At 45.0% G+C, this 13,994-nt stretch overlaps 1 protein-coding gene across 1 annotated transcript in view; it reads left to right on the top strand.

The window, feature by feature from the left end:
• The window catches only part of spen (spen family transcriptional repressor), a 35,330-nt gene extending 21,693 nt beyond the window's left edge, over nt 1-13,637 (top strand). Inside the window, exons 11-15 of the mRNA XM_080733223.1 lie at nt 71-7,892; nt 8,053-8,409; nt 8,498-8,692; nt 9,140-9,298; nt 12,558-13,637. Coding sequence (XP_080589349.1) covers nt 71-7,892; nt 8,053-8,409; nt 8,498-8,692; nt 9,140-9,298; nt 12,558-12,689 — 8,665 coding nt within the window. The 3' untranslated portion in view covers nt 12,690-13,637. The remainder of the gene's footprint in view (nt 1-70; nt 7,893-8,052; nt 8,410-8,497; nt 8,693-9,139; nt 9,299-12,557) is intronic.
• The last annotated feature ends 357 nt before the right edge of the window (nt 13,638-13,994 follow it).

Below are 13,994 nucleotides of genomic sequence, written 5' to 3'. Positions count from 1 at the left end.
TTAATTTAAAGACAATATCATTGATATTATTTTATTTATTTATGCCTTGTTTTGTTTTATTTCTTGCCAGAGATGAGCGGCGGACACAATATGAATTTCCAGCAGAGCGACCGTATTATGAAGGTGTAAGAACACCTGGGACATACACGGAGGACCCGCGTCGCAAATACCCTGCCAGGAGTCGAGAATTCTATGCTGAATGGGACCCATATCAAGGAGATTACTATGATCCACAATACTTTGAAGACCCCCGAGAGTACAGAGAATACAGAGCAGACCCATATGAGCAAGACATTCGCAAATACAGCTATCTGCAGCGGGAACGCGAAAGAGAGAGGGAGCGCTTTGAAACGGACCGTGGGCGGGATCATGGGAGGAGGACAATAGAGCGCAGCCAAAGTCCATCTCACGTTCCCTCTCGTCGCCCTGCCAGCCCCACTGCATCTCCATCACTGTCCGAGAGGATACCAAGTGATTCTGATCGTCGTGTTTGCTGTAGATCCTCAGAACGAAGCGGTAGTTGCAGCTCAGTATCACCACCCAGGTTTGAGAAGCCTGACAAGGCACGAGCTGAACGGTACAACAAAACCGATAAGCTGGAAAAGGATCGGGTTTTTGAAGTTGAACGTGTGACTGTCGTTGAAAAAGAGAAACGGTCCGGGAGAAAAGAGAGGGGGGACAAGGAGAAGAGTGAGAAGAGGCTGAAGAAGCTCAAGGTGGCATCACCGAGCATCCCAACATGTGAGACAGAACCCGAATTTGAAAGAGACATTAGCCCGGGTTCAGCTCTTCGAAGCAAAACTAGCAAGGTCCTGAAGGAAGGTACCAGTAAAGGACGACTAGACCTTTTGCCATGTGTGGTACAGCTAACACGTGTTAAAGAAAAAGAAGGAAAACTAATTGGTCATACTGTCCCCGAAAAACAAAGACTAAGAAGCGGGAATGACAGTCCAAGGCTAGCGTCACCTTCAGCTGAGCAGCGGAGTCCACCTTTCCACTTAGAAACTTCAAAAGGTGATACTGTTAAGCACGGAAAGGTGCCCAAAGATAAAAGCATGGCAAGTCTGGTAGAGGTTGTTGAAAAGGATTCTAAATTTAAATCTAAAAAACATGGAAAATGTGAACTAGGATTTGACAGTGCAGTTGCTGTGGATATCGATCGATTAGCTGCAAGGAAAAGACGTTTTGAAGACTCTGCTGGAAAAACGGATCGTCTGAAAAGGATGAGTGAGGAGGAGGATGGTAGGCTAGGATTTCGTAAACTTGGGGATAGTAGCAAGGAGATGGAGGGTGACAAGAATGTCATATTAAAAGGGATGCATAAGAAAGACCATCGCAAAGATAAATCTGAGCAAAGGATTTCCATGTACAGTCCTAGAGATGAACAAGAACCTCAAAGCAACTCCGTGGGTCTCAGTCTTGAGCTTCAGTCCCGACTAGGAGAGCCAACTGATGATACCACAGATCCATTAGACCCACCCTATCTAAAGATTGAATGTGGGGAATTAAAAAACCATAGCAGCTCAAGTCTCACAAAGCTTTCCAATGATAGTGGTCTTGATCTGGATGTATTGAAAGAACAACAGAAACAGGGCTCGTCAGAAATCAGTATTGAAGGTCAGCACAGAGTCACAGGGGAAAATGAGGAACCACTTGTATCACACCTTGACCAGTCTGCTAGCAGCAAAAAAACTATGGAACCAAGTCGATGGCCCCAACATAAGCTTTGCGAGTCTGATAAGTTTGCCAAATCTGAAAGCCCACAAGGTAATGATACCGGTGACTTTGAAAAGCACTGCTATGGGCTTGATACAAGAAAAGCAACTCAGGATGTCCCAAATGATGATTTCCCATCCTGTAAACGGAAGAAATTAGAGAATGTTGACTTGGAAATTCTCAATGCAAAAAGGGATCGTAATTTTGTGTGTTCCCAAAAGTTTAATGATGACATTGATCAGAATGTTGCATCCGGAATAGGCTCTGGACACTTTTCTGCAAATGAGGAAAATGCCCATCTTTCCTTATGCGTCACTAATAAAGAGATGAAATCCCCTCCTTCAGCTGATGATAAAATATTCTCACACATTGAGTCATTGAAATACAACTTGGACTTGACAGCCAGTCGTTTTCATTCTCCTGATACTGAATTCTCCAAGCTTAAGACAACATTGCTTGGGTGTGATGAAGAATTATTGCAACGTTGGGAAAGACTTAAATCGGACTCGGTCAGGATGGAGATGACCTTTCCCAGTGGCATTGTGAAACAAGAGAGCATCCGCAAGCGCCTTGGTCACGATTTAGAGCCTGGAGAGGTGCAGTCAGATTCAGATGATGATGATGATGGCGAGAACAAGCTTCATTCTCCAAAGACCAATACTTCCCTGTCATATATCCTCAGGGAACGTGAGGAGAGGTTGACAGATCTGAAGCTTTCAGGTTCCTTGGAGAAGAATAAGTTTTATTCTTTTGCATTAAATAAGACTATAACCCCTGATACAAAAGCACTCCTTGATCGAGCCAAGACACTGTATTCGTCCAGAGAAGATAATTGGTCCTTTCTTCCCTCTCGCTTTCCAAGTTCTCACAGTTGTTCAGACAAGGAGAAGGTAGAACTTGCACCACGACCCATTCCTTCTTGGTATATGAAGAAGAAAAAGATTCGCACTAATTCTGAAGGGAAGCTTCATGATAAAAAGGAGGAGCTGAAGCCACAGGACCAAGAGCGGCAAGAACTATTTGCCTCTCGTTTTCTCCATAGCTCAATTTTTGAACAGGATTCACGGCGTTTGCAACGGCTAGAACGCAAAGATCATGATTTTGAGATGGGAGTTGGTAGACCTCTTGCTAAACCAGGGGCTACCGAAGTACAACCAGTGTCTGGTGGAGCTGACACACCACAAGAGCCTATAGTTCTTTTCCATAGTCGTTTTTTGGATATCCAGCAACAAAAGGACAAGGATCACCCTCCACAAGATGCTGAGAGTGTTGTTATTAAGGTGGAGATAGAACAAGATGAGTTGCAGAACGGTGATAGTGAGATGCCTGTTAAGGTATCTGAGCCGGTACTGAAAATTGATGACAAATCAGGCAGCTCCTCTATAATCTTGCCAGTCTCACCATCTGCTTTGTCCTCCAGAGAGATGTCTCCATCAGAAAGGAAAGACATTATAGTCGCACCCACAGAACCTACCTCTGTCATAAAAGAAAAAGCAGAACACGTTCTTGAGGTATCCCCGCCACAATCTCCTCCTGTGGAAGATTTGAAACCAGTAGCCGTCAAACCAACTATATCCCCTCCACCAGTACTTTCAGAGGCAGATACTGAAATTAAACCAAAAGTTGATTCAACTGAACTGAAACTCAAAACAGAAAACAACTTGACAGTGGAACATAACCCTCTTTTGGAAGATAAGCCCCCCACTCCTGGTGGTTCTTTGAGTAATTTCGAGTCTGCTGAGCAACCTTCCTCAGATTATCCAAAGCTTGTGGAAAAACCTGAAAGCATTAAGACAGAGAACACAGAGAATCAAGAATCTAAACACATTGTGGAGCCTCAGGAAACAGAAACACTCAATGACGTATGTATGCCAGAGCTACAGGCTGAAATGAAACCATTACCAAGCCGAAAACAGCCCAAGAGCAAAAGGACCAAGTCAATATCACGCACAGCACGACCTTCTGCTCCTAAAGAGAAACCTGCAGTCCGTAAGAGTGAACGGATTGTCAGAGAAAAACTCATAAGGGCCTCATCTCCTAGAGGAGAGATATCAAAGGCATCATCTGAGCCTAAAAGCACGGCCAAGTCGCCAAGTCATGCCTCAGATTCTGAACAAAACCTTGAGTCAAGCTTGATCCACGGGAGGACACGGCGTAGAAATGTCCGATCAGTTTACGCCACGCTGCATGATGGAGAACAAGCCGGGAAAGAGGTAGCTGAACCTCCCCGCTCCATGCGCAAACGTGGTGCGGATAAAGAGCAAACACAGCAAGAAACTCCAATCCAAACTCCAATCCAATCACAGAATCCATCTGTGATTCGTGGGCGAGGTCGCCCACCTAAAAGGGGAGGTAAGAGGGGAGAGGATCAGTCACCAATAAAAGCAGATCAACAGAAAATTACAGAAGAAGACATGGACACCAAAGAGCCCTCAGTCACAGCCTCTGAGGGTTGGCGTTCACCCCGTATTCAGAAAGTGCAACAATCTCAGCTCTCTGCATCTGCTGGGACCTTGACTAACAAAAAAGCAAATAAACAGTCTGGGAGAGCTGTATCACCCACAGAGGCAGCTAATGATATAACAAGCACTGATGAGTTGGACACTAAATCTCAAGTTGAAGAATTAGATGGTAACATTTCAGAAAAGGACGGAAACATGAGCTCACCAGTACACAGAAAGGAAAAAGAGCAAAAAGATCAAGGTGGAAAGAGCTCTGCTGAAGAGGACATGGAGAAGATAGAACCTGCTAATTCAGAGAAAATACAGCAACCTGAAAAGAGCGGCAAAATAAAAGCGCCACGGTTGAAAAGAAATACCAGGCCAGGATCTGCAGATAAATCACACAGCCTAAGAAATCTGGAAATCCGTGTGAGTGTTGATGATGTTAAAGGTTTACTTCCTTCGGATGAGGTTGAATCTGGGTCAACTATGACAAAGTCCAACCCAGCAGAACAGGAGAACCAGGAGAAAAAGGGCACAGATGTTCAGAAAGAAGAAGCAGAGGAGCCCAGCGCACAAAACAAGGAGGAAGATCTATCAGAACCTGAACCCCCTGCTGATCCAGCTGCTGCGCTTTTGGCAAGGCAGATGGAACTGGAGCAAGCGGTTGAAAATATTGCAAATCTTACAGTAGAACAACCACCTCGACCTTATAAGGAGCCATCTGCAGAGCCACCTACCATACCTCCTCCTGTTGTAGTGGAGCCAGAGGTTGAGGTTGAGGAGGAAAAGCGAGCTAACCCCGCAAGTGAAACTGAACTGGCAGCTGCCATTGATTCAATTACTGCTGAAGATATATCTGCAGATGCAGATGGATTCACTGCTCCTCCTACTTACACGGATAGTGTTCCTACCCCTGATCCCCTGACATCATCCTCCTCCAATGAGGAGCCTGAAACTCACTTGGCCATCAACAATATTCTTGCTGCAGATTCAGATGTTAGAGTATTGACACCATGTCCTAAACTGCTTGCGACAGATGCTAAGACAGCTGAACGGCCTGTCACAGTATCAGCAAATCCATGTTTACCTGAAACACCCAAGAGAGCTGGCAAGGCCCGAGCCAAGACTCCCAAAAAGTCAAGGACTCGTAAAGGTACACAGAACAAAAAAAGTGAGGCTGAAGAGGTTTCAGAGCCGGTGCCCTCTCCTGTCAAGCTACCAGAGTCTATCCCAGAAGATCTAGAGACTGTAAATCCAAAGGCAGCTGCTGTTACAGTTGCCTCAACAGCAGCAGCTTCTGTAGTCACTTCTGCTGCAACGTGCAAGCGCGACATTACGAGTGCAATGACTGTAGAAACCCCCAAAGAGGCAGAGCAACCTGTAGTGGAGCAGCCTGTACCCCAAGAATCTGCCTTTCACACAGGTGCAAGTAATAATTCTAATTGTAAAAGACGTCTCCAAGCAACAGAGGTATCTGCCCCCATAATTGCCTCCCCTCCTGCACGCACACCACCTATATCTCAATTCAATGTACCTCTACAGAGGCCTGGCAAAATTCCAGTCTCCCCAGACTGGGTTCCAAGATCCGAGGAAAGTCGAATCCATGTTGCTCCTTCTTCTAAAGTTACAGTGGTAACGTCCTCAGCACCAGTAGTAACTGCACTTGGAGCGCCTGCAGGGAATCAAACAATGCCTCCTGACACCAAGGCGTCAGACATTGACCCTAGCTCTAGCACCTTAAGAAAAATACTAATGGAACCTAAATATGTGACTGCGTCAAACAGCAATGCCATCCCCACCACCATGGTAACATCTGTGCTGTCAGACCCTGCTCGGATGTCAGAAAATGAAAATCCCTCAGATGCAATGAGTTCAAGGCACGGGCATCTCGAAGAGAGGCCACCGTTGCCACCCCAGTTCACACACCACAAACCATCTCCACTGACCGAGTCCCAACAAAACTGTGGGGAGAAGGTGCAGCATTCAGTCATTTCGTCTCCTACTACCTCAGTTATCAGTCGAATTCCATTGCCCTATGACACGGAGGAAACACCCCGGATTTCCCTAAGCAACCGAAACACTGGCCTATCACACCCCAAGCAGAAATTTAGGTCAAGTGCTAATGAGAATAGCCGATACCATGGAATGGACACAGTGGAAGATGCGCCCAGAGGACGATCCGTTGTTGAGAACACCCCTTACAACGCAAGTTCTGGGCCAGGCCTGAGGGTCAATACATCAGAGGGTGTTGTCGTTCTCAGTTACTCAGGTCAGAAAACTGAAGGACCACAGAGGATGAGAGCCAAAATTAGTCAGATTCCCCAAGCAAGTGCTGGAGACATAGAGTTTCAGCAGTCTGTGTCCAAATCTCAGATTAAACAAGAGTCAATCACTCCATCATCCCAAATGCCAACCCCGAAAGGACATACAGCTTATGGGCACACAGGGGTACTCTTGACTGGCCAGTCCTACAACTCCCAGCCTGTTATTTCTAGTATTAAGCATGAGAGTCCTGTGTCTGATAAAGCTGAAGTTGTGTATCACACAGGATCCCAGGGTGGGGTTGTTAAGCTCTTCCAACAGCCAGTCAACAGTTCTCAAGTCTTGATGTACAACCAAGCTGTGATACAGCAGCAGCATGGAAAGAGAGGACATGGAGTTGAACCTGTACCAAAAAAGATGGACATAGGCAAGCCAGTTCAACAGTCTAATCCAAGTCCAGTTATGAGTCCACATCACCCCTCACTAGCTGGAGCCTGCATGAGCCCAAGTCACGGCATCCCGAATGAACGGTCAGCTCCACACCTAAAGCAAGAACCTCAGTCTCCACGAAGAACTGTTCACTCCCCTTCACCCTTTGCCAAAGCTTGTCCTCCAAGTAGTTCTCCCATTGGCACTTCTGTTGTTCTGGGTCCTGGCATGTCTCAGTACCATTCTAATATGCATCACCCACACCCGGAGCAATCGTCTGTCATAATGCAACCTCATAATGCCACTCAGTCAATGGCACATGAGGTCAGGATGAACTCCCCATCAATGTCAGCAATTAACTACGGAAGACGATCTGATTCTCTGCCGTCTCCTCGTCCAGGGCCTCCGCTGCGCACAAACACGCCTCAGCCTAATATAATACGAGATATGGTGCTGCAGTCCCACCCAGGGCCCCAGTCAGTGACATCAAGTGGTGGAGGCAGCAGAACTGAAGAGGATCCGAGGCACTTTCATCAAGCACTGAGCCGCCCTGCCGCACCGCCACTCCAGCAAGACGTAATGATCATGCAGAGCGAACACCGGGGACTCCACACAGGTCTGCGCTTGGACCAGTATAGAGACATGCATCAGCGCATCCTCATGCACCAGCACCAGCTGGGAGAGCAGGCCGCCACAGAGGTACGTCAGCCTCGCACTCCAGAGGCTGGAACAACCCCCTCCGGCAACATCGCTGTGCCATCCAAGAGTCCCTTAGTGGGCAAGAGCATAGGACCAACAGGGAAAGAGATGCCTAAACCATTGGAGGGGAAGATGTCACACCCACCTCATTCCGAAAGTAGGATCATGGGAGTCCATCCGGCTGGTTCTGTCATGGTGTCTCCTCAAGGGGTGCAGCTGATGCACCCAGGAACCCCTGGCTCCTTCCCGGTATACCGGGACATGCCAGGCTTCCCTTCTCAGTTTACAGGACATACTTCAATGGGACTAAATCTGGCTCAGCGAGGCATCACACCATCACAGGTTTGGGAATAAACTCATATTTCACATTAGCATTTTGATCCATGTTTTTGTTTTTGTGGAATTCTTCAAAGTTGTCATTTGCATCACATATTGGTGTTCCATCCTCTTGCATTAATGAATCCATCCTGTTTGATTGAGTATGTTTATTTTTGTTAATCAGATCCCTACAGATGCTGAGCTGGCTCACCGAGGCAAATTATCTCAGTCACTCTCGGCCAGATCACTCGGGGGAGGAGACTCCAAGTCTGAGAATACCCACCTTCGCCATTCTACCTCCATGGAACTTTCACACCTGTCCCGATTCCAGAGGGAAGCAGTCTCACCATCATACCAATCTCCTATGTCATCTCCCATGGTTTTCGCCCATAAGCCAGATCTATCTGTCCAGAAGGGCCCACCAACCTTCCTGCAAACTCCTCCAGCAGCAGCACTAACTTCAACTTCATCGCAGATGAGACCTGAATCTAAGCTAGAGCATTCTGGACACCGGTCCATGGACACGGTGCAGCTTATGACGGTATGGAGTCTGAGCGAAGAATACCATTTGAAAGAATCTTGCTCATGATTCTACAATAAACTAAATGTAACTTCCCTTCTTTTTACAGAAATACCCAATTGTGTGGCAAGGTCTATTGGCACTAAAGAATGACCAGGCTGCTGTCCAGCTGCACTTTGTTTCTGGCAACACCATATTGGCACAGCGCTCCCTGCCACCTCCTGATGGGGGTCCTCTGCTTCGCATCGCCCAGAGAATGAGATTAGAGGCCTCCCAGCTGGAAAGTGTGGCCCGCAGAATGATGGTAAGTCTTTTGATTTAAAAGCAGGCACGTGCACACATAGACATCAAAGGGGGCTTGAGCCCCTGCCCTTTCATCTGTCTGTAAAAAGTGCCCTCTCTAGACCATGAATGCAGTTTTTACCATGGTGAAAGAAATGCAAATGCCCTCTTTCCATGCCATACCTGAAAGCAGCATTCAAATTGCCATGTCCAAACTCTCCTGAACTTGAATGCAGCATCTTATGTTTAAATAATTGCCCTCTCTGTAGAAATCCATGCCATTACGCCACATCTTCAGTATTGACTCGATTATGCTTAGTTCAGTGTGGTATCAAGCCACCGAAAATAGCCGACCTCCAAGCTCACAACGGGTTGTGAGCTTGGAGGTCGGCTATTTTCGATATTTTCACCAAAAGGCCCTTTAGAAATTTCAGCCACTGCCTCTCTAACATTCTCCATTCCATGACAGGTGGAGAATGACTACTGCTTGCTACTGGCCCTGCCCTGTGGTCGAGACCAGGAGGATGTCCTCGGTCAGACACAAGCCCTCAATACAGGCTTTATTACCTACCTGCAGGCTAAGCAGGCAGCTGGCATCATCAATGTCCCGAATCCTGGCTCCAACCAGGTATGCTAACTTTGTATTAGTTCCCATAAGTTTGCACTCTGTCCGTCTATCCAAGATCTTGTCTGGAACATATCTCCTGAACCGTGATGCCCAGGATAATCAGACTTTATCTATGGGCTGATGGCCACCAGCCATCAGCCATTTTAATAATTATACAGGACCTCTTGACAGCTTCACCAGTGGGTTCAATGAGGTCCTGCTTGGTGTGATTGACTCCATTGCACCCCTAAAAACAAGAAAACGCAACTCCACAAACATTACACCATGGTTCAACGATAACACAAGGGCCCTCAAGCAATCATGTCGAAACCTTGAAAAGAAATGGAGAAAAACCAAGCTTGAAGTTTTTAGACTAGCCTGGGATGACTCCATACACAGGTATAAAACCACATTAAAACAAGCAAAAAACACATACTATTCCGCATTGATAGCCAACAATAAAAATAACCCCAAATTCCTATTCGACACCATTGCAAACCTCACCAAAACCGCACCCCCAGCTCCTCCACTTTCCATCAGCCCCCTCGACTTTATTAACTTCTTTAACAATAAAGTGGAGTCAATCCGGGAACAAGTCAAGAGCATAGCTACATCCACACCCACAACCAGCTCTCCACTACCCCCATCCTTCATATCCTCTACCCCCCATACCAGCTCCAACTTATCACAGTTTAATACAATCACCTGGGACACACTCACTAAACTGGTCTCCACCTCAAAATCCACCACCTGCATACTAGACCCCATTCCCACCAATCTATTTAAAGAGATGCTCTCAACACTAGGTCCACCACTTCTCCATATCATAAATCAATCACTACATAGTGGCACTGTTCCATCAATCTTTAAAACCGCCATAATCAAACCCATACTTAAAAAACCAAACCTTGACCCACACATACTGGCAAGCTATAGACCAATCTCAAACCTCCCATTTATGTCAAAACTGCTGGAAAGAGCTGTTTCTAGTCAGCTAACAACCTACCTCAATAACAACAACCTCTTCGACAGTTTCCAGTCCGGTTTCAGATCCCATCACTCCACAGAAACAGCACTGGTTAAAGTCTCAAACGACCTACTAACGGCAATGGATACAGACAAGACATCCCTCCTACTGCTCCTTGATCTTAGTGCAGCATTTGATACGGTCGATCACTCCATCCTCATCCATAGGTTAGAACATCTGGTTGGTATCAAGGGTCCCGTCCTTGCCTGGTTTCACTCCTACCTCTCAAACAGAACACAGCGTGTATCTTTCAATAACTTCACATCAGATTACTCCAGTGTAAAATACGGCGTCCCACAAGGCTCTGTTCTTGGCCCACTACTCTTCAGCCTATATATGCTACCACTAGGGGACATCTTCAGGAAATTCAACATAAACTATCACTGTTACGCAGACGATACCCAAATTTACATCCCCATCACAGTAAACAACCCATCCAGCCTCCATAACCTCGAAAACTGCCTCAAAGAAGTTAAGATATGGATGAACAATAGCTTTCTGCTCCTAAACTCAGCAAAATCAGAAATGCTGCTGGTCGGTCCAGTCAAACACACACATCTGTTCAATAACCTAACTCTAAATCTGGATGGCTGTTCAATAAATCCAAAAACAACTATCAGAAACTTAGGAGTAGTATTCGACCCGTCACTATCCTTCACACATCACATAAAAAGCATCACAAAATCTGCCTTCTTTCACCTACGCAACTTAGCTAGAATCCGCCCAATACTATCACTCCCTGACGCCGAAACCCTGGTCCACGCATTCATCACATCTAGATTAGATTACTGTAATGCACTTTTCTCCGGACTACCACTAACAGCAACAAATGGCCTCAGGCTAGTTCAAAACGCTGCAGCCAAAGTATTAACCAGGAAAAAGAAATATGATCATATCACACCAACACTCATAGCACTTCACTGGCTTCCAATACAGGCAAGAGCCGACTTCAAGGTCCTGCTCCTGACCTTCAAAGCCCTAAACGGACTCTCCCCATCCTACATGTCAGACTTAATAAAACCATACATCCCAGGAAGACCACTACGGTCTCAGGATGCCAGTCAGCTCACAGCCACAACACCCAATAAAGTAACTGTCGGGGGCAGAGCATTTACACACCGTGCCCCTCATCTCTGGAATGCTCTCCCTCAAGCTGTCAGGGATGCCAACTCCCTAGACACTTTTAAATCTAAGCTAAAAACCCACCTCTTCTGCCTGCACTACGGTTTGCCATAGTCCATGAACACTGTCATGACCAAATCCTATTACCCTATGGTTTTTTAACATTGGATTTTAACATTTAACATTGTGTTGCCTTATCTCTATATGTCCTATTTTGGTTGTTCTTCACAATTGACTGTTTTTTGTTGTTTTTCACATTTGATTGTTTTTATTCTTTTGAAATTGTGTTTCTATTGCCCTGTTGTGAAGTGCACAGAGACCCCTCGGGGTGATTTTGTACTATAAATAAAAATAAACTGAAACTGAAACTGAAACTAAGGTGAGGTACCATAAGTCCCTCTGTCCTTCAGTCATAGATATTGTTCAGAGTAGATCCCCTAGGCCAGTGGTTCTCAAACTTTTTCATGTCAAGGACCCCCAAATTGACACTTATTAGCCCACATACCCCCCATTTGAAAAGATATGCCAGGGACCCACCCTAATAAGAGCTCTTCAAGGACCCCCAGTTTGACACACATTAGGCTACGGACCCCCTTTTAATGGCATGTATATCTCTGAGACCCCAATTTTCTTTGTAAAATCAATGTTTATTTAACTTAGAGAGTGTACAAATGGAACCAAATGGATCCAATTAGCGTCCATTTGGTTCCATTTGTACACTCTCTGAGTTACATAACCATAAGGGTCCATTTGGTTCCTAACTATGATTTAGCTGGGGACCCCCTGGAACTCCCTCAAGGACCCCTGGGGGACCCCACTTTGAGAACCAATGCCCTTGGCCATAACAATGCATATGTCAATAAAACTTGGTATATGGTTAAATTTGATTGATTTGAAAGTAAATTGAGTAGTACCACCTGAAAACCAGCACCAACACATTAAAAAGAGTAGTACCACCTGAATACCAGCACACACTCGTCAAACAGAGTAACCACCGCTTACTTACGCTGGGTGTGATTTCTTAAATATTAAATGGGCTGATGATACAGTATAGCCTTGTCTTTCTTAAATGTATAAATATTGCCACACTGAAGAAGCTATTTCATCGTCGTCTCATCTTTCAATCCACAGCCAGCCTATGTGGTGCAGATCTTTCCACCATGTGAGTTCTCGGAGAACCATCTATCCCGCCTGGCCCCGGATCTCCTCAACAGCATCTCCAGCATTTCGCCCCACCTCATGATTGTCATCGCCTCTGTGTAAATTACCTCCATTCTTTCCAGAACCAAGCCAACACCAGCCTTTTTGGACTCATCCAGTTTTGAAAAGCTGGAAAATGCCTCATTTTTTTTTTAATGGGTTTGACCTTTTTTTTATTGATTTAAACATGCACTCACTTTTACTTCTTCACGTCACCGAGTCCTTAAGTCATCCATCCACCTCTAATTCCTGAACGCTGTGCCTTCACTAAGAGCACGTGGAAGGGTGGACTGTGGAGATTTTTGATGATCATTTTTGATTGCTCATTTCATGTTGCTCATCATCAGAGGTGTTGCAGATCGCATCCTGAATTTTAAAACTTTCAAAAGGGGATGAAGCACCTGATCGAAAACCTCTGAAGGGATATTTTTGCTTTCCTCAAAATAACGATTGTGATTTATTTTACTTTCTTTTATCGAGAACCGATCTGATCAGTCATTGCACTATGTTAAGAGAAAAAAAAATCAGTTGTGAACTTTGTACAGATTTTTGAGTATTAAATGATTCATGTTATGATATTAATACTCCATTTTGACCAGCCATGTTTGCGCAAGATAAAAGAAATTTCTTTGCCAGGAACAATGATTGAGAATCATGTCAGCCTGACGAATCATCACACCGCTTTGCTCCTTCGCCAACAGCCAATGTTCTTCTACTTCATTTCCAGAGTCAACTCTGTTCCTCAAGTGTTCCTTCCCCGAGGAGCTCGTGAGGGGATGTTTAAGAGTTGTACAGTTTACACTCAATGCCTCAACAGGGGACTATATAAAGAATAAATAATTTGTTTATTTTTCTTTGACTCTTCTTTAAGCCTAAGGGTAATGTGGACAATTGTGAAACTGTAAATATAAATATTTAAAGACTGAAGAAATGTATGGAGACCAAGTGGATTATTTTACAAGACAGATCATCCAATTTCGATGTTTTCTTTCGTTCTCTTGTGTTTTTGTAATTTTGTCTGTTTATTTGGTTGTTGTTGTTGTTTTTTTTGTTTGTTTTTTAGGGTGGGTGGGAATTTGGGGCAGGGGGAGGAGAGGAACGGAGTCCCAATGTTAACACACATTTGTTTCTTAATTGATTCTGTGCCAAAATGTCTTTTTGAAATGCTAAACAGACATAATCATTAACTAAACAAATGAGGAAAAAAGAAAATCTGAACCTATTTTCATACTTGACTTTGTATTGCCAATCAGATGGCAGAACTGGTTTCCCTTTTCTTTTCTTTTTGTCTTTCTTTCTTTTGTATTGGTCACCAACTCAGCTCTGTTACCGCAGTACTATTATATTCAGAAATTCTATCCTCATTCA

Source organism: Nannobrachium achirus (genome assembly GCF_963921795.1).
Source record: "Nannobrachium achirus genome assembly, chromosome: 9".
In the NCBI taxonomy this organism is placed as follows: domain Eukaryota; kingdom Metazoa; phylum Chordata; class Actinopteri; order Myctophiformes; family Myctophidae; genus Nannobrachium; species Nannobrachium achirus.
The sequence above is the reverse complement of the archived record's forward strand: the minus strand, read 5'-3'. Positions and strand labels throughout refer to the sequence as shown.